The 21,956-nt window shown below is 41.6% G+C and overlaps 1 protein-coding gene across 1 annotated transcript in view; it reads left to right on the plus strand.

Moving 5' to 3' along the window:
• Positions 1 to 21,956, plus strand: part of LOC139730507 (uncharacterized) — a 217,118-nt gene that overhangs the window by 137,314 nt on the left and 57,848 nt on the right. The window contains 17 exon segments of the mRNA XM_071641346.1: positions 621 to 734; positions 3,471 to 4,040; positions 5,985 to 6,438; positions 6,667 to 6,842; positions 7,790 to 8,142; positions 8,257 to 8,641; positions 10,982 to 11,551; positions 11,820 to 12,275; positions 12,712 to 12,825; positions 13,149 to 13,262; positions 14,085 to 14,198; positions 14,543 to 15,208; positions 16,007 to 16,225; positions 16,454 to 16,606; positions 16,820 to 18,192; positions 18,649 to 19,198; positions 19,655 to 20,356. Coding sequence (XP_071497447.1) covers positions 621 to 734; positions 3,471 to 4,040; positions 5,985 to 6,438; positions 6,667 to 6,842; positions 7,790 to 8,142; positions 8,257 to 8,641; positions 10,982 to 11,551; positions 11,820 to 12,275; positions 12,712 to 12,825; positions 13,149 to 13,262; positions 14,085 to 14,198; positions 14,543 to 15,208; positions 16,007 to 16,225; positions 16,454 to 16,606; positions 16,820 to 18,192; positions 18,649 to 19,198; positions 19,655 to 20,356 — 7,083 coding nt within the window.

A 21,956-nucleotide genomic window follows, 5' to 3' on the forward strand; every position in this document is an offset into this window, starting at 1 on the left:
CTTACTTCTTTCTCTCACTCTCTTTTGTCTTATTTTTTTCTGTGAACTATGGAAAAAAAAAAAGCTTTTAAGTGCTCGAGATGCATTAATATAAATACTTGTACAAGAAGGAGATGTAACCACTAAAGCTGGTGAGAGTGGACACTACAGTTGTAAAGAGATGATAGTAGATTTTATAGATATAGTTGTTTTGAGGCTTGTGTGTGGCTAGAGTGGATTTGAAACACTGCACAAAGTCTGCAGTGATATCTTAAGAGTGCCAAGCATACATAATAATTGTTCTGCCCTCATGCTTATGTAATTTACACAAGTGATGAATTCCTTTATACAATAGAGGCATTTATTCACAATCTTCATGTAGTGACTTATCTAACATTGTCAAGATAGGACAAAGTCAGTGAAGCATTTTCACTTGATAGTGTATAAAGCAACTTCTGTCTTCAGCAATGTATTAAGGGAACTTTTACCACTGGCAGAAAGTGATATTTACCTGTCACCTGTGATATGATATGCCTTCCTTGTGTGCTGAGCTGTCTGATGCAACACGTACATGGTGGAAAGGCTGTCTATCTGTACGTAGGAAATATAATCTTGTTCTGTCTCTGACATAAATTGCACAGAAATCCTGGAATGTTCCAGCGACCCCTGTCAGAATGGTGCAACCTGTGAGGAGCTCATCAATGGCTACGTGTGCGTATGCTCTCTGGGCTTCACTGGCACCCTCTGTGAACAAGGTATGAACTTCAAGCTTCATGTGTTTTATGAATTCATTGTGTTTTGTAGATTTGTTCCCTCATCATTTGTTTTATTCCTGTCGTGATATTTGTTGTAACGTGTTCAATTCAGTAATTCTAATAATGTTTGTTGTTGCACGTCTCTAGATCAGAATTGTGGTGTTGATGTTCCCCATTTAAAGGGTACTGTACAGTTCTGCTTGAGGTGAGGATTTAGCTTTTAACGTTTTGCGAGATATTCAGAAACCACTCTATGAGATGTCAAAGAGCATGCAATTCTAAGGGGTATCAAAAGTTTATTTGATGAAAATCGGTTTTGAAATGGCTGAGATATCCAAAAACAAGGTGAAACAAAGAGATTCTAATAAAAGACGTGGCCTGTCGCCTTTTATTATTATCATTTTTTTGGATATCTCAGCTATTTGAAAACCAATTTTCGTGAAATAAACGTTGAATCCCTCTTAAAATTACATGCTCTTTCATATTTCATGAGAGGTTTCTCATTATCTCACTTAGGAATGTTCAAAACATGAATCCCCACCTCAACCAGTACTGTACAGTCCCTTTAAATGATTATTAAAGGCTTGCATACAGTTCATGACCTGCATGTGCATGCACAATCAATGCACGATCGTACCAACTTAGATTAGTCTGTTTCGTAGTGCTTGCCTTCCACCATTTTTTATGTTGTCCTGTAATGAGTAGTTTGCAGAAATAATGCATAACTTTGCATGTGTGTATTGTGTTCCTTGGTACCCTCCCTAATATGTGACAATATCTTGACAAATAAAAAGTTTCTCATTAGTAGCATAGTTCTCATATGTTCACATTCTGACATGTTGAGCAAGAACAGATCTTGATCAAACATCAAACGTGACACATCACCAATATGTTGTACATTTGAGGCTTATGCCCGAGACAAACTAACAGACAATTGAAATTAAGCAATGGATATCATAAAAGGAAGGGGTAGAGAGAGGAAATAGAAAATGAATCATGTGGCATACATATCATTCTTTTCAGTCTCAACTCAGCTGTTGGTGTCAAATCTATTTGCAAACATTAATGATTATGATGATAATACAATACATTTATAAGGCGCTTAATAGGGATGTTTCTAAGCGCACAGTTTAACGGAAAAATTGATATTCAGACAAGGACAAAACAAAGTCAAAAATCTGCAAATGGCTTAATACATGAGTCCTTATTTGCCTATGCCTATCGTGTATAGTGTAAAGCAACCTGCCAAAAGCTCTTGAATATCTGTTTCAGTGATTAATTTATGAAACAAAAGTTCCAAAAAGTGGAGCATGAATTAGATCAATAACCACACCCTCAGCATGCCTTCATGTGAAGTGTGTAATACTGTCATTTCAAAGTTTTGCATGCCTAAAACGTGTGTTTTGCACTCATATACATTTATTTAGCATTCTGTGCAATTGATAAGTGATGCATTGTTCCTGGCAGTCTCTAACCATAACAGTGCATGTGCTGTTTCTGCAAATCTGTGCTCTTGTAAAGTGAAACGCAAGTATATGGACAAACGCTCATATATATATCCACACATTGACAAGGCATATTTGCCAGATTGCTTGTTCGACAGCAAGCGGACGGCAAGTAAACATTGCGCAACTTGTAACTGTGTCGTGTGGTGATTGACCCGTAACATTTCAAGTGAGCCACTAAAACTGATGCCGCATGCTCGTCAGAATTCCCCTGCACCAAGTCAGTGACTGACACCACCACCATATACCTGTTTTTTTGCGATTAACCCGTTCTGCGTTGAGTGTCTAACCCCAACAATGGAGCCTGCCAATATCTAACCTCACGGAGCAGCAATTTCAAGATAAGTATGATGTTTCCCCTTCACAGACATGTTGTGTTATGTGTTCACTCCCTTTATTAAAATGTCTCATGGACATTTACACCCATACATTGGATCACATGAAAGTACACATTCATATGTTATGATTTACTAGACTGTTAGAGGACACGTTATCAACTAGGTTGTACATGTGTTGACTACGAATGGCAATATTGGCAAGTTTTGAATAGCGTTTTCAATGCATTAACAATTAATTTGCCCACAGTATGGTACAGGTATTGCTAGACTTCAAATTTTCTAGTCTGTGGTTTATTCAAGCAGATGGCAAATGACTGGTTAATACCCATGATTACGATTTCTTAAATTGTAAATTTGCCCTTTGGAAAATGGTATGCACCAACAGAAAACCAATATGCTTTGCTATTTTATGCACTTGTATTTTTAGCTCCACTTTTTTAGCAAATAATATTTGCCATTTTTATTCTCATATTAAGGGTACACAATAATAGTTCTTGCATCTCTTTTGTTTTAAGCTGAAAATAGCCTTGCTGTGAATGTACATCACTCAGATTTGGCTTTGAAAATAACCTGACTATAGCAGATCTTTTTTTTTCTGTGTGATCTCAAGATGATAAGATAACTTGTATTTTAAACTCCACTTTTTAAAAAAATAACATTTGCCATTTTTATTCTCATAAGGGTACACAATAATAGTTCTTGCATCTCATTTTTTTTTTAAAGCTGAAAATAGCCTTGCTGTGAATGTACATCACTCAGATTTTGCTTTAAAAATAACCTGACTACAGCAGATTTCTTTTTTCTGTGTGATCTCAAGATGCTGAGATTTGTAATACTCTTGGTAAAGACTCTGCATGCACTATAAAATGACACCTGCTTTGTCCTTTTTGCAGAAATCCTGGAATGTGCCAGTAATCCTTGTCAGAATGGTGCAACATGTGCAGAGCTGATAGGTGGTTATGAGTGCATTTGTGCCCCAGGATGGAATGGTACCATCTGTGACATATTAATTGATGATTGTGTGTTGGACCCATGCTTGAATGGCGCCACATGCACCAACCTTCAAGTGGGCTATCTCTGTGAATGTCCACCAGGCTGGAATGGAACCAACTGTGAAGTAAACATTGATGAGTGTGCCAGTGATCCCTGTCTTAATGGAGGCACCTGTATTGATGAGGTAAATAGATTCACTTGTCAATGTGCCGAAGGTTGGGCAGGTCGTTTCTGTGGTACAGAGATCCTTGAGTGTCTGAGTAATCCCTGCCTGAATGGAGCAACCTGTATTGATCTGATTGCTGGCTACCAATGTGAATGTTCAGCAGGATGGACAGGCACTCACTGTGAGGTTGAGATCTTAGAGTGTGAATCTGATCCTTGCCAGAATGGAGCCACCTGTGTTGACCTGATTGGCAGATATCAGTGTCTTTGTACACCAGGATGGAATGGCACAGACTGTGAAACAGGTAGGTTGTTCATATTAAGTATAAATTTTTAGCTCACCTGTGTCAAAAGTGGAAGAGAGCTAATTGCTATCACTCACTCTATAGCGTCCATCGTGCATCATGTGTCATCTGTTTACTTTGTACAATTTCTTCTTCTTCTTGAAAACCCCAACACAGATTTTCACCAAACTTGGCAGGTAACTGTAGCACCCCTAGGGAGACAGGGCATTGATTTGTTTAAATAGGCAACATTCCCAACATGGGATTCCTCTGGAGCATGTTGCACTGGGGTTGGGGGGGGGGGGGGGATAGACAAAACCCTCAAATGAAGGAATCTTTACAAATCTCAAGGTAGTGCTATACATAAATGAGATTGGCAAGTGTAGGTTGAACTTTGTTCATGGCAAATTTGGAAAGGGCTGGGGAGTGGGGGGGGGGGGGGGGGACTAAATTAGGGCCAGTATATTCATTTTTCCCCTTCTTCTTGAAAATGGATTGTCAGATTTTCACCAAACTTGGCAGGGATTATTGTAAGTGTGATAGAATATCTAGGCCTATATGTATGGGGGATGGCTAAGCCAAAAAATTAAGGAGTCCTTACAAATCTTCTTCTCAAGAACCAGAAGGGATGAATTAAGTTAGTGCTATGAATAAATAGATTGATGACTGTAGTTTCAAGTTTGTTTAGGGTAGATCTGGAGGTAGGCTGGTGGGGGGGGGGGGGGGGAGGGGTTCAAGTTGGGGCCCAATTTTCACATTTTCATCTTATTGAAAATGCATGGTCAGATTTCCACCAGACTTAATATACATTGTAGGTGTTTAACATGACAGTGTAGAAAATGTATTTGTACAAATGGGCATAACTCCCTACTTTAGGGGCACCCAACTGCACATTGGTATGTGTGTTTGTCACCAAACTTGGCAGGCATTATCACCAGGGTGACTGTATAAATGTCTTTTGAACACAAGGAATCCGGGACCTCCTAATTAGAGAGTCTATAAAAATGTTGAAGACCCCAAGTACTTTATTAAAGTAAATACATTTGTGAATGTACTTTTGAGGATATTTATGGTAAATCCAGGGGTCAGGTAAGACCAAATTGATCTTTTTTTTTCATTGAAACTGCGTAGTCAAATTTTCATAATACAGTGTGCTTGGCAGGTGTTTTTACCAGTGTGATACAATATGCACCGTACAAATGGACGCCATGCCCTCCTGTAGGTCCTCAAAGCTGCCCCCAAGTTTGGAATGTTCTCAGGTAATAATCTGCAAGAATGCATGGAAGGTGAACTTGCAATACTTGGGCGAGTGTGAGCCCCTGGTCTCTCATTTAGAAATAAATCTTGTAACCCTTGAACTGATGTAATTATATCTTTGATGTCTGTTAGAGTGTAAGTAATTCTGTTCAAATTGAAAAGATGATACTGTAGAATTTTTTATGTCACCAACTCAGAGGTAAGGAATATGGACCATTCAAAGGAGAATCAGTGTAAGTGGAATTCTATTGTAACAAAGTGCATCATCCTTTGATCTTCTCGAGCCTCATGGGTCTTTTTTGCAAACTTACTGACAAGCAGGGAGGAAGAAAGTGTACATGTATATGTTGTAAGATGCACATGAAAGCATTGTCCATGATTCTTCTATGGCAAACTGAGAAAAAGCAGATGGTGTTTCTCGAAGATATGTCGGAACTTGAAATAATACACGAGTTAAAACTACAGTCTTGAATTCAGTGAGCAGTTTTGCAAGTTTCTTGCATTTCATTTTATGTAATGTATTAAAATTGTATTTGTAGCTTACACCTATCTTTGAAATACATGTACAGATACACTGTATTTATATCAATGAAAAATGGTGTGCCACTGCTTATACTAACAGGTGACTTTTCTCATTTAATCCAAAGTTTATGCAAGTGTTATTTGTCAATTGAGTAATTCTTCTCTTTTGACTTTGTTCTCTCCTAGAAATTAATGACTGTGCAGGAAATCCTTGCATGAATGGAGCTACATGTATTGATCAGCTAGCAATGTATGAGTGCATCTGTGCACCAGGCTGGAATGGAACGAACTGTGAAGATAACATCCAAGAATGTGCCAGTGACCCATGTCAAAATGGTGCCACATGTGTTGATCAGATCAATGGATTCATCTGTGAGTGTCCTGTAGGCTATGGAGGAATCCTGTGTGACGTTGACATTCCAGAGTGTTTTAGTGATCCTTGCCAAAATGGAGCCACCTGTGTGGATCTTGTTGGAGGCTTTGTCTGTCTTTGTGCAGTTGGATGGGAAGACTCGAGATGTGAGACAGAAATCCTGGAATGTGCCAGTAATCCTTGTCAGAACGGTGCAACATGTGCAGAGCTGATAGGTGGTTATGAGTGCATTTGTGCTCCAGGATGGAATGGTACCATCTGTGACGTATTAATTGATGACTGTGTGTTGGATCCATGCTTGAATGGTGCCACATGCACCAACCTTCAAGTGGGCTATCTCTGTGAATGTCCACCAGGCTGGAATGGAACCAACTGTGAAGTAAACATTGATGAGTGTGCCAGTGATCCTTGTCTTAATGGAGGCACCTGCATTGATGAGGTGAATAGATTCACTTGTCAATGTGCCGAAGGTTGGGCAGGTCGTTTCTGTGGTACAGAGATCCTTGAGTGTCTGAGTAATCCCTGCCTGAATGGAGCAATCTGTGTTGATCTGATTGCTGGCTACCAATGTGAATGTTCAGCAGGGTGGACAGGCACCCACTGTGAGGTTGAGATCATGGAGTGTGAATCTGATCCTTGCCAGAATGGAGCCACCTGTGTTGACCTAATTGGTAGTTACCAATGTCTTTGCACACCAGGATGGAATGGCGCAGACTGTGAAACAGGTAGGTTGTTAATGTCTTGAGGGTGTGTTAAGTCATTTTATTTCTTAATTTCGAATTAAAATTTTCTAAAATGTCTGGCTTTTTTTGCTGATATCCCGCCATAAACTTTTCTTCTGAGTCCTCAAATTTGTGTTTTTAGCATTTTGGAACAGAATTTAATCTTTAGTAAAATGAAGCTTATACTAATGTTATGCTTGAAGCTAGAATCTTCAAAGAACTTTGAACGAAACCGATATGAATGCTCTGATAAGCCAAGAATTATTTGATATTGAAGTGACAGCACGTTTTATGCTAGGAATTCAGATGACTCGGGTAACAGAAGAGCTCCTTCTGTGATATTCTGTGGCTGCATGATGCATGAGAACAGCTCATATGACTATGCTCAAACTATGACAAAGTGCTTACATGTCTTACATGAAAAATTATCAAAAATGTGTGTCTGATAAGATCTATGTGTTGAGAAAGAGCATCCTATACTTGTACATGAAGAATATGAAAATATCCAAAGCATTTCTCTTGCAGATAGAGAAAAGTGAGACTGTTTCTCACAAGCAATTGTTAGAGCTTTGATTATTATTTATGATAAAAAATAGCAACTGCTTAAATAACAAAGCAGTCACAGGAGTTAAGCTTCCAATCTGACCAGATGTCAGAACTCCATTTAGCATATGATACAAATTTTCAAAGCTCTCCTTTCTTGGTTGTTGTTGTTGGGGTTTTTTCTCTTTCAAACTGAATGATTAGTATTGAACTTCTTGGATAGCTCAAATCAAATCCAGAACATAAAATTTGTCATCAGGTAACAATTCTCTTATAAATGTGTTCTCTCCAAGAAATTGATGACTGTGCTGGAAATCCTTGCATGAATGGAGCTACATGTATTGATCAGCTAGCAATGTATGAGTGCATCTGTGCTCCAGGCTGGAATGGAACAAACTGTGAAGATAACATCCAAGAATGTGCCAGTGACCCATGTCAAAATGGTGCCACATGTGTTGATCAGATCAACGGATTCATCTGTGAGTGCCCTGTAGGCTACGAAGGAATCCTGTGTGAGGTTGACATTCAAGAATGTTCCAGCAGTCCCTGCCAAAATGGAGCCACCTGTGTGGATCTTGTTGGAGGCTTTGTCTGTCTTTGTGCAGTTGGATGGGAAGACTCAAGATGTGAGACAGAGATCCTGGAATGTGCCAGTAACCCTTGTCAGAATGGTGCAACATGTGCAGAGCTGATAGGTGGTTATGAGTGCATCTGTGCCCCAGGATGGAGTGACACTCTTTGTGACATGTTAATAGATGACTGTGTGTTGGATCCATGCTTGAATGGTGCCACATGCATCAATCTTCAGGTTGGCTATCTCTGTGAATGTCCACCAGGCTGGAATGGAACCAACTGTGAAGTAAACATTGATGAGTGTGCCAGTGATCCCTGTCTGAATGGAGGCACCTGTATTGATGAGGTGAATAGATTCACTTGTCAATGTGCCGAAGGTTGGGCAGGTCGTTTCTGTAGTACAGAGATCCTTGAGTGTCTGAGTAACCCCTGCCTTAATGGAGCAACCTGTATTGATCTGATTGCTGGCTACCAATGTGAATGTTCAGCAGGATGGACAGGCACTCACTGTGAGGTTGAGATCTTAGAGTGTGAATCTGATCCTTGCCAGAATGGAGCCACCTGTGTTGACCTGATTGGTAGTTACCAATGTCTTTGTACACCAGGATGGAATGGCACTAACTGTGAAACAGGTAGGTTGTTATAATGTATAGCTTTTCTTTTTAGTATCACCTTCTTACCCTTGAAAAACAGTAATGATTTTTTCCATGTATTTCAGAGCACAGGTAATTTTATTCTGTGTCAAAGGATTATCGTATCTGTGAGTAAATTCAGCCCCTTGTAATGGGGTCTTGTAGGGGGTATTGTTTACTCATTTGGCCAATTCAACCCACAAAGACGGTATACTGAATTGAAAATTGCTCAAGAGCATGACAATTACAATTGTTTTTCTGCCATTCAAGGGAGAATTAATCTGTTCATAACATACTAATACTGTATAGATTTGTTCAAAGCTCTTTCTTCTTTGTTTTGTTTTGTTTTCATAGACATGATTTATCATGAATTAACACTTCTCTTTTGAATTTGTTCTCTCCCAGAAATCAATGACTGTGCAGGAAATCCTTGCATGAATGGCGCTACATGTATTGATCAGCTAGCAATGTATGAGTGCATCTGTGCTCCAGGCTGGAATGGAACAAACTGTGAAGATAACATCCAAGAATGTGCCAGTGACCCATGTCAAAATGGTGCCACATGTGTTGATCAGATCAACGGATTCATCTGTGAGTGTCCTGTAGGCTATGGAGGAATCCTGTGTGACGTTGACATTCCAGAATGTTTTAGTGATCCCTGCCAAAATGGAGCCACCTGTGTGGATCTTGTTGGAGGCTTTGTCTGTCTTTGTGCAGTTGGATGGGAAGACTCAAGATGTGAGACAGAGATCCTGGAATGTGCCAGTAACCCTTGTCAGAATGGTGCAACATGTTCAGAACTGATAGGCGGTTATGAGTGCATCTGCGCCCCAGGATGGAATGGTACCATTTGTGACATGTTGATAGATGATTGTGTGTTGGACCCATGCTTGAATGGTGCCACATGCATCAACCTTCAAGTGGGCTATCTCTGTGAATGTCCACCAGGCTGGAATGGAACAAATTGTGAAGTAAACATAGATGAGTGTGTCAGTGATCCCTGTCTGAATGGAGGCACCTGTATTGATGAGGTGAATAGATTCACTTGTCAATGTGCCGAAGGTTGGGCAGGTCGTTTCTGTGGTACAGAGATCCTTGAGTGTCTGAGTAATCCCTGTCTGAATGGAGCAACCTGTGCTGATCTGATTGCTGGCTACCAATGTGAATGTTCAGCAGGATGGACAGGCACCCACTGTGAGGTTGAGATCTTAGAGTGTGAATCTGATCCTTGCCAGAATGGAGCCACCTGTGTTGACCTGATTGGCAGATATCAGTGTCTTTGTACACCAGGATGGAATGGCACAGATTGTTCACTAGGTAAGCTACCCTACACAGATTTTGGTTGAAGTGCTGTTTACTCATTTTCATGTTGTATGGTTGTACAAATGTATTAATTAAAGAAAAAAAAACAATAAGTAAGGAAACACACACAAAGCTTTTTCTCAGAAAATTCATATCTTCAAATAAATTGCAAGATGCAGTGGCAGGTATTGATGTTATTAATGAAATATGTCAGTAATTTGACTCGAGATCAATTCCATAGTGTGAACTGGGGTTCGTTACTCACCAATCAAGAACTACATGTACAAATGTATGGAGGAGAGGGAAGACAATATGTAATTGCTTTCTGCTATATATTTGCCTTTTACAAGAGTGGAAAAGTGCACTGAGTTAGAAGTGGTCAAAGCTTGCGAGTGTATCCAATATTGTGTGGAGATTTGCCCTCGTGTATCTTCAATGTCTTCAAGTCAGTCTTTCAGTCATTTGTCTTTCAGATACTGAAGACAACCATATGATGTGAATAGCAAATAAGTTGATACCTCACACCTTTGTTTCATCTTTCATTTGATATGGTTTTGATTTTTTGGTCACTATTGTCTATTTGTGTGGGTTGTTTTTTTTTTTTTGTGTGTGTGTGTGTGAATCTACAAATTTTGTTTCTCCGTGATGACTATGACAAATTTTCGAGTCCTCGTTCTCTCTTTTGATTCACAATAGAAATCAATGACTGTGCTGGGAATCCTTGCATGAATGGAGCTACATGTATTGATCAGCTAGCAATGTATGAGTGCATCTGTGCTCCAGGCTGGAATGGAACGAACTGTGAAGATAACATCCAAGAATGTGCCAGTGACCCATGTCAAAATGGTGCCACATGTGTTGATCAGATCAATGGATTCATCTGTGAGTGTCCTGTAGGCTATGGAGGAATCCTGTGTGACGTTGACATTCCAGAGTGTTTTAGTGATCCCTGCCAAAATGGAGCCACCTGTGTGGATCTTGTTGGAGGCTTTGTCTGTCTTTGTGCAGTTGGATGGGAAGACTCAAGATGTGAGACAGAGATCCTGGAATGTTCCAGTAACCCTTGTCAGAATGGTGCAACATGTGCAGAGCTGATAGGTGGTTATGAGTGCATTTGTGCTCCGGGATGGAATGGAACAACTTGTGAGACATTGATAGATAATTGTTTGAATAATCCATGCTTGAATGGCGCCACATGCACCAACCTTCAGGTTGGCTATCTCTGTGAATGTCCACCAGGCTGGAATGGAACCAACTGTGAAGTAAACATTGATGAGTGTGCCAGTGATCCCTGTCTGAATGGAGGCACCTGCATTGATGAGGTGAATAGATTCACTTGTCAATGTGCCGAAGGTTGGGCAGATCAGTTCTGTGGCACAGAGATCCAAGAGTGTCTGAGTAACCCATGCCTGAATGGAGCAACCTGTGTTGATCTGATTGCTGGCTACCAATGTGAATGTTCAGCAGGATGGACAGGCACTCACTGCGAGATTGAAATTGATGAGTGCGAGTCAGACCCTTGCCAGAATGGAGCCACTTGCAATGATCTCTTGGGCGGATATGAATGCATTTGTGCCCCAGGATGGAATGGCACCAACTGTGAAATCGGTGAGTGTTTGTTATATATCATTATGACCTCTTAAATTGCAGCTATCACACTTCAGCAAATGAAATGTATAGAAACTTGTATACTTTATCATTTTTTATTACAGTGCTTGTAGTTATATGGTATATGGTATTACTTTAAACAATGCCACCTTGTTCACTCTGATTCTTCCTCTACAAAACATGGACTTGATCTGTGGTATTAGCATGTACTGTACGATTGTTTTTATGTCAAACAACTCCTGCATTTCATTGTCTTTCACATGCACAGAAATAATGGAATGTGCTGGAAATCCGTGCATGAATGGAGCTACATGCATAGACCAGATTGCTATGTATGAGTGTGTGTGTGCTCCTGGCTGGAATGGAACCAACTGCGAGATGAATATCCAAGAATGTGAGAGTGATCCATGCCAAAATGGAGCCACATGCATCGATGGAATAGACGCCGTTGCCTGCCAGTGTGCCACAGGCTTCACTGGGAATCTCTGTGAATTTGAAGTCCAAGAATGTGCAAGCGATCCGTGCCAAAATGGAGCTATGTGCGTAGACCTCATCGGTGGATATCGATGCGACTGTGCAGCTGGCTGGGAGGGCACGCTGTGTGAGATTGAAATTCTTGAGTGCGCCAGTGACCCTTGTCAGAATGGGGCATCATGTCTGGATTTCATTGGACGATACGAGTGCTTGTGTCAGGAAGGATGGAATGGGACCGACTGTGAATCAGGTAAAGAGTGAATACACAGACGCAGTTTCAAGCTAACTAAACATTGTTTGATGTATTGATCATCTGGAACATTTCTCTCTCTGCTTGTTTCGTCTTTGTAAAGTAAGGTTTAGTGGATCAACTTATGTTTGCCTTGTGATAGAATATCTCTGTAGATCTTTGCAAAATTGGTTACCTATTTATAAACATTCATTTTGTACAAATCACTGCCATGCAAATAGCTATAACATTGTATTCTGTATTACAAGGTGTATCTTTAATAAGATCATGTTTGTTAGAAATTGATTTTTAAACTACCATGTCACCATTTACACTATATTTCACACTTTATGTTGAATCAGTAGCACTGTGTGAATCATAATGACTTAAAACTAATGACATGCATTATGCTTCCTATGGTTTTTGAATGATTGAATCTGTCACATTCCCTTTGCAGAGGCTGATGAATGTTTGAGCAACCCTTGCCTGAATGGTGCAACTTGTACAGATCTCTTCAATGGTTTCCTTTGTCAGTGTGCTGCAGGTTGGGAAGGAGACCTGTGTCAGGATGGTAAGAACAGTATCTACTATCTAAACCCCCTAGCATTTGCTGTGACAACAGAAGGTGGTGCTCTGACCATAGGAATACATTTCTTCAAAGGAAATGTTAACTCTTTGGCACTTTGTATGCACCATTGGTCCTTTTATTAAGTGAAACCATCAATTGCTTCAGGTACAATTCTACTTTCAGTCTGCCCAACATGTACATATTTATGTCTCAAGAGGCCTAGGGCAATGTACAGTGTATGTTCAGGGGAAAAATAATTTTCATGTCAAGACTCTCATGGAAACCTTGTTGAGTGATTCATTGCATCTTTTCTTTTTGTTTTGAAGAAATAATGGAATGTGCTCGTCAACCGTGCATGAATGGTGCTGTCTGCATTGATGGACAAGGAACTTTTCAGTGCGTTTGTACAGATGGATGGCAAGGCATAATGTGCACCATAGGTAAGCCACAGTAGTATACATCATGTTCATTTTCTTCCATGGAGAAGATCCTCTAAACAGGCATCTAGGTGGCTCAGTCAGTAGTGCATCTGCCTTTTCATCAAATTGCTCAGGTTTGGGAGTGGATTCAAATCAAATTGTGTCTTACTGAGCAATGTTGTATGTTATTGTGCTCTCCCCTCTGCTAGAGGCAAAACACCCTGTCCCTCAGATAGGACATAAAATAGAGGTCCCATGTGTGAGCGAGTTACAAACCATGCTCATAGAATATCTCACTTCATTCATTCATTGTGAAGAGCAGGTTACATAACCCATGGAAGACCAGCTAGTAGAGCTGAATACGGACTACCCAGCCATCTCGTCAGATGGAAATAAAAAAAAACAAAACAATCAAACCATTCATTGCAGATGTTCCTGAAGTTTGATGGTACAGGTATACCTGTGGCAGGATTGATTCAGATAAAGACTTATGAATAAAGTACAACTGCAACACACATCTTTCATGCTTTGTTATCAATAGAAACAGGAGTCGCCGATTTTACTATTCGATGAATGAATCCATTGCATTCATTTGTATGGCACAATATGTTCAGTCAAGACTGCATGCTAGTCCTCTTGAATGAACCACATGGGGTCTTACTTTTGCCTTGTTTTCAGGTCATGACACTGGATTTGCACCCATTACCAGGGTTGTGTTATACTCTATCTTTGAAAATGACTTCCTCCTAATATCACTTGAAGCAGGTGGTACAGCTTACATGTGTATGTTTATTGATGCTATGTCAAATTTGATATTTTCTGCCACTATTGTGTTTGTAACAGATATTCTGGAATGTTCAAGTAACCCCTGCCTTAATGGTGCTACCTGCGTTGATGGGGTAAATGGTTATGACTGCATATGCCGATACGGCTACACTGGAACAAACTGTGAACAAGGTACGCTTTTATCAAGAGTCAGGTAGGAGGATATTGCAAGTAGAACAGCACATCGGCATGACAGGATGTTACAGATAATTACAAGTGCATTATCAATTGCTGTATTGAAGTGTGCAAAATGTAAAATGTTAAGCTGTGTGTGTGTGTGCCTCTGTATTTCTTACGTCCAAGTGCACAAACATGTATATATATGTGTGATAAGGTAACACACTGCATTAAATTTAAACAGTTCTCCTAAATCACCTTTGATTTTCCAGTGACAACATAGATGGTGAATCTTTTCAAACCATTATGCATGACACATTTTTGTAACTTATGGTATTGTCCCTTCTCTTCACCTCCAGAAATAATTGAGTGTGATGCTGGACCTTGCATGAATGGTGCTACATGCATAGATTTGGTAGGTGGGTATGTGTGCTTGTGCTCCAACGGATGGGAGGGCACATACTGTGAGAGGAACACAGAAGAATGTGCAAGCACACCATGCCTTAATGGTGCCACCTGCAGAGATCTCGTGGCATCTTATGAATGTGAATGCCCTTCAGGCTGGGAGGGTACACACTGCGAGACTGAAATTTTGGAGTGTGCCAGCAATCCCTGTCTTAATGGGGCAACCTGCAGTGAACTGGTCAATGGATACATGTGCCAATGCCCTGATGGCTGGAGTGGCTCAAACTGTGGCATTGAGGTGGATGAGTGTGCCAGCCTCCCATGCCTGAATAATGCCACCTGTTCAGATCTTGAGGGTGCCTTTGATTGTCTCTGTGCTCCAGGGTGGAATGGGACCTTCTGCGAAGTTGAGGTCTTGGAATGTAGCAGCAACCCATGTCAGAATGGAGGATTGTGCGTGGAGTTGATCGACGAGTACCTTTGCCAGTGTCAACCAGGCTGGGAGGGAACCAACTGTGAAAACGAGGTCTTAGAATGCAGCAGCAATCCCTGCCAGAATGGCGCAGTCTGCATTGAGCTCATCAACGCTTACCAATGTATCTGTGCGCCAGGATGGAATGGTACTGAATGCGAATTCAACATCATAGAGTGCGTAAGTGACCCGTGCCAGAATGGAGCAAATTGCACTGACCTCATTAATGGCTATAGTTGTGAGTGTCCACCTGGCTTCACTGGGATCAACTGTGAAAGAGAAATTTCTGAATGTGACAGTAATCCTTGTCTCAACAATGCACTGTGTCTTGATCTTCAAAATGGCTTCCAGTGTGTCTGTGCACCAGGCTGGACTGGATTGACTTGTGAGGTCCAGGTCTTGGAATGTGAGAGTGATCCATGCCAGAATAATGCAACCTGTAATGACCTGATAGATGGCTTTGCATGTCTCTGTGCCCCAGGATGGAATGGCACCCTCTGTGAAGAAGAGGTGCTTGAATGCAGAAGTTCTCCATGCCAAAATGGAGCTGCCTGTATAGAGCTTATTGATGGCTACCAATGTCTATGTGAGCCAGGCTGGACTGGCACCCACTGTGAAATTGACATCATGGACTGTGCTAGTAATCCATGTCAAAATGATGCATTGTGCTTAGATCTTGTCAATGGCTACCAATGTGTCTGTGCTCCTGGTTGGACAGGAGTGACCTGTGAAATCCAGCTTCTTGAGTGTGAAAGTGATCCATGTCAAAACAATGCAACCTGCATTGATCTTACAATTGGCTATGAGTGTGTATGTGCACCAGGATGGAATGGGACATTCTGTGAAGATGAGGTACTAGAATGCCAGAGCAACCCTTGTCAGAATGGAGGAGTGTGTCTTGATCTGATCGGAAGATATGAATGCCGGTGTCTACCAGGCTGGGAAGGAATCAATTGTGAGATGGAAACCCTTGAATGCAGCAGTAACCCATGCCAGAATGGAGCAGAATGTGTAGACCTAATCAATGCCTATCAGTGTATCTGTGAGCCAGGATTTAATGGCACCCACTGTGAAGTAGACATCATGGACTGTGCCAGTAACCCTTGTCTCAATGGAGGAAACTGTACTGACCTGATCAATGGATACTTCTGTGACTGTCCATCAGGTTACAATGGGACAAGATGTGAGATTAACATCCAAGGATGTTCCAGTGATCCTTGCCAGAATGATGCATTGTGCTTGGACCTTATAGAAGGTTTCCAATGTGTCTGTGCACCAGGCTGGACTGGAATGACCTGTGAGGTTCAGGTACTGGAATGTGAGAGTGATCCATGCCAGAATAATGCAACCTGTAATGACCTGATAGATGGCTTCGCATGTTTCTGTGCCCCAGGATGGAATGGCACCTTCTGTGAAATAGAGGTTCTCGAATGCACAAGTTCTCCATGCCAAAATGGAGCTGCCTGTATAGAGCTTATTGATGGCTACCAATGTCTATGTGAGCCAGGCTGGACTGGCACCCACTGTGAAATTGACATTATGGACTGTGCTAGTAATCCATGTCAAAATGATGCATTGTGCTTAGATCTTGTCAATGGCTACCAATGTGTCTGTGCTCCTGGTTGGACAGGAGTGACCTGTGAAATCCAGCTTCTTGAGTGTGAAAGTGATCCATGTCAGAACAATGCGACCTGCATTGATCTTACAGATGGCTTTGAGTGCGTATGTGCACCAGGATGGAATGGGACATTCTGTGAAGATGAGATACTAGAATGCCAGAGCAACCCTTGTCAGAATGGAGGAGTGTGTCTTGATCTGATCGGAAGATATGAATGCCAGTGTCTACCAGGCTGGGAAGGAATCAACTGTGAGACGGAAACCCTTGAATGTAGCAGTAACCCTTGCCAGAATGGAGCAGAATGTGTAGACCTAATCAATGCCTATCAGTGTATCTGTGAACCAGGATTTAATGGCACCCACTGTGAGGTAGACATCATGGACTGTGCCAGTAACCCTTGTCTGAATGGAGGAAACTGCACTGACCTGATCAATGGATACATCTGTGACTGTCCATCAGGTTACAATGGGACCAGATGTGAGATCAACATCCAGGGATGTTCCAGTGATCCTTGCCAGAATGATGCATTATGCTTGGACCTTATAGAAGGTTTCCAATGTGTCTGTGCACCAGGCTGGACTGGAATGACTTGTGAGGTTCAGGTCCTGGAATGTGAAAGTGATCCATGCCAGAATAATGCAACCTGTAATGACCTGATAGATGGCTTCGCATGTCTCTGTGCCCCAGGATGGAATGGCACCTTCTGTGAAAAAGAGGTGCTAGAATGCACAAGTTCTCCATGCCAAAATGGAGCTACCTGCATAGAGCTCATTGATGGCTATCAATGTCTATGTGAGCCAGGCTGGACTGGCACCCACTGTGAAATTGACATTATGGACTGTGCTAGTAATCCATGTCAGAATGATGCATTGTGCTTAGATCTTGTCAATGGCTACCAATGTGTCTGTGCTCCTGGTTGGACAGGAGTGACCTGTGGAATCCAGCTTCTTGAGTGTGAAAGTGATCCATGTCAAAACAATGCAACCTGCATTGATCTTACAAATGGCTTTGAGTGCGTATGTGCACCAGGATGGAATGGGACATTCTGTGAAGGTGAGGTACTAGAATGCCAGAGCAACCCTTGTCAGAATGGAGGAGTGTGTCTTGATCTGGTTGGAAGATATGAATGCCAGTGTCCACCAGGCTGGGAAGGAATCCACTGTGAGACGGAAACCCTTGAATGCAGCAGTAACCCTTGCCAGAATGGAGCAGAATGTGTAGACCTAATCAATGCCTATCAGTGTATCTGTGAACCAGGATTTAATGGCACCCACTGTGAGGTAGACATCATGGACTGTGCCAGTAACCCTTGTCTGAATGGAGGAAACTGTACTGACCTGATAAATGGATACATCTGTGACTGTCCATCGGGTTACAATGGGACCAGATGTGAGATCAACATCCAGGGATGTTCCAGTGATCCTTGCCAGAATGATGCATTGTGCTTGGACCTTATAGAAGGTTTCCAATGTGTCTGTGCACCAGGCTGGACCGGAATGACCTGTGAGTTTCAAGTCCTGGAATGTGAAAGTAATCCATGCCAGAATAATGCAACTTGTAATGACCTAATTGATGCCTTTGAATGTGTATGTGCCCCAGGATGGAATGGCACCTTCTGTGAAAAAGAGGTCCTCGAATGCAGAAGTTCTCCCTGCCAAAATGGAGCTACCTGCATAGAGCTTATTGATGGATATCAATGTCTATGTGAGCCTGGCTGGACTGGCACCCACTGTGAAATTGACATTATGGACTGTGCTAGTAATCCATGCCAAAATGATGCATTGTGCTTAGATCTTGTCAATGGCTACCAATGTGTCTGTGCTCCTGGTTGGACAGGAGTGACCTGTGGAATCCAGCTTCTTGAGTGTGAAAGTGATCCATGTCAGAACAATGCAACCTGCATTGATCTTACAGATGGCTTTGAGTGCGTATGTGCACCAGGATGGAATGGGACATTCTGTGAAGGTGAGATACTAGAATGCCAGAGCAACCCTTGTCAGAATGGAGGAGTGTGTCTTGATCTGATTGGAAGATATGAATGCCAGTGTCTACCAGGCTGGGAAGGAATCAACTGTGAGACAGAAACCCTTGAATGCAGCAGTAACCCGTGCCAGAATGGAGCAGAATGTGTAGACCTAATCAATGCCTATCAGTGTATCTGTGAACCAGGATTTAATGGCACCCACTGTGAGGTAGACATCATGGACTGTGCCAGTAACCCTTGTCTGAATGGAGGAAACTGTACTGACCTGATCAATGGACACTTCTGTGACTGTCCATCAGGTTACAATGGGACCAGATGTGAGATCAACATCCAGGGATGTTCCAGCGATCCTTGCCAGAATGATGCATTGTGCTTGGACCTTATAGAAGGTTTCCAATGTGTCTGTGCACCAGGCTGGACTGGAATGACCTGTGAGGTTCAGGTACTGGAATGTGAGAGTGATCCATGCCAGAATAATGCCACCTGTAATGACCTGATAGACGGCTTCGCATGTCTCTGTGCCCCAGGATGGAATGGCACCTTCTGTGAAGAAGAGGTTCTCGAATGCACAAGTTCTCCCTGCCAAAATGGAGCTGCCTGTATAGAGCTTATTGATGGCTACCAATGTCTATGTGAGCCAGGCTGGACTGGCACCCACTGTGAAATTGACATCATGGACTGTGCTAGTAATCCATGTCAGAATGATGCATTGTGCTTAGATCTTGTCAATGGCTACCAATGTGTCTGTGCGCCTGGTTGGACAGGAGTGACCTGTGGAGTCCAGCTTCTTGAGTGTGAAAGTGATCCATGTCAGAACAATGCAACCTGCATTGATCTTACAGATGGCTTTGAGTGTGTATGTCCACCAGGATGGAATGGGACATTCTGTGAATCTGAGATACTAGAATGCCAAAGCAACCCTTGTCAGAATGGAGGAGTGTGTCTTGATCTGGTTGGAAGATATGAATGCCAGTGTCTACCAGGCTGGGAAGGAATCAACTGTGAGACGGAAACCCTTGAATGCAGCAGTAACCCATGCCAGAATGGAGCAGAATGTGTAGACCTAATCAATGCCTACCAGTGTATCTGTGAACCAGGATTTAATGGCACCCACTGTGAAGTAGACATCATCGACTGTGCCAGTAACCCTTGTCTGAATGGAGGAAACTGTACTGACCTGATAAATGGATACATCTGTGACTGTCCATCGGATTACAATGGGACCAGATGTGAGATCAACATCCAGGGATGTTCCAGTGATCCTTGCCAGAATGATGCAATGTGCATGGACTTGATAGAAGGATTCCAGTGTGTCTGTGCACCAGGCTGGACTGGAATAACTTGTGAGGTTCAGGTCCTGGAATGTGAGAGTGATCCATGCCAGAATAATGCAACCTGTAATGACCTAATAGACGGCTTTGAATGTGTATGTGCCCCAGGGTGGAATGGCACCTTCTGTGAAGTCAACATCATGGAATGTTCAAGCAATCCATGCCAGAACGATGCACTCTGCTTAGATCTCGTAGATGGATTTCAGTGTATCTGTGCACCAGGCTGGACTGGAGACACCTGTCAAATTGAGATCTTGGAGTGTGAGAGCAACCCATGTCAGAATGGAGCCACCTGCCTGGAGCTCATCGATGAATTCCTGTGCCAGTGTCCTCCAGGCTGGAATGGAACGTTTTGTGAAATGGGTAGGGCTTATGTGATTCAATCTTATTCATGTGATTTCAGTTTTAACTTTGTATGATTTGGTTGTTCTTTGTTTAATACTCACAACCATCCTCACTCCCAGTATCTTGTCACTTATCCTCATCTTGCCAAATTCTAATACAAGCAAGCACTAATCCAACTGATTGTACATGTATATGTATTATTCTATTGTTTGTGCTGTGATATATGCTGCAGTAGCATGGCTACAAAGTTTTACCCTGAACATCACTTTCAGTTATAAATGTCAGTTACAATGATTGCCAAGTTTTGCTTTGATTTTTCCCAACAGATGTAATTTTACAATTTAACAGAAGTCTTTGTGCATTTGTGAAAGTTTTTTGAAGTGAATATGACTGTTTTAGTTTAATATATAGAATTTAACATTGTTTGAAGTCTTCTTTAGTCTCTTAGTGCACTTGTGTGTTTAGAACCTCTCTTGTTGCCTGCTGCATGATCGTGTTCTTTCTTCGCACTGGTGCGGTTTTCAAGGTAATGCACTTTCTGTAAGATCAGAGAAATTAATCTCTGAGATCCTGCCTGTGCTAACAAAATAGTTCATCACACCGAAGAAGAATGCTGAGATTTATCACAGCCTGAGAACTGAAATAAAAGGGCTTAGAAATTGGCCTTCAAGACTGGTGATCAGACTGACTGGCTTCTTCAGAGATCACGATGATTGTTGTTTCTTAGATAATATTGCACTCTCTGTGTGTTGTAACATTGCAAAAGTACTTGTATGTTGTTGTGATTATGGGAAAAAGTGTTTGTTGAAAGTTTCAGGTCTGTTCAGCTGACAAGATAAATGTCGTCTATGCACTGAAATAAATCATGATGTTCTTTGCAATACCTTAAGCTGATATATTTTTCTTTGTGTGGTGCTTGTGTTTAATTGAATCTGTCAGTAGTTTGTGGAGTTTGTAAAAAACTGCATTATTTTGCAATAATATAGGCATAAACACATCATGTACGTTGTACATTGTGACTTGTATTTGTGCAGTTTCTTCAATGTAAGCAATGTATAATCATGATAATCTGCATAATGGTATGCATGCAGGCTTATGTACAGTATAAAGTGCTCCAGATGGTAAGTTTGTCCTGGAATTTGTTTTTCTCAAGTGAAACAATTTGATGTTTCATCTCAAAAGTGATATGATCCTAAAGAAGAGACAACTGAGGTATTTGTAAAGTTCAATTAAGAAACAAACTTCTGATACAGCTCACCTTGTATCACCCCCATGTATTCCTTTGGGCACATTTCAGAAATCCTGGAGTGCTCAAGCAATCCATGTTCAAACAATGGCACCTGCATTGATCAACTTGCTGGCTACATTTGTGATTGTTCCCGGGGCTGGACTGGAGTCAACTGTGAGACTGGTGGGTACATTGTTGTAGAGTATTCAACTCAACTTTATATAGTCGATTCCCTCTTACAACCTAAGTTACAAATTGATGCCATTTGTATACTACTGTATGTACATGTATACTTTCTATCACATTGTTATCAATGTCTGCAAAATGATTAATTCAGTTGTTATTCATGCATTTGATAACGGTTAGTGATATTTTATGGTGTGTTTTTCA

The sequence above is a fragment of the Diadema antillarum genome, unplaced genomic scaffold (genome assembly GCF_040938485.1).
Source record: "Diadema antillarum isolate AM-2024a unplaced genomic scaffold, OU_Dant_1.0 seq00000319_RagTag, whole genome shotgun sequence".
NCBI classification, from domain to species: Eukaryota; Metazoa; Echinodermata; class Echinoidea; order Diadematoida; family Diadematidae; genus Diadema; species Diadema antillarum.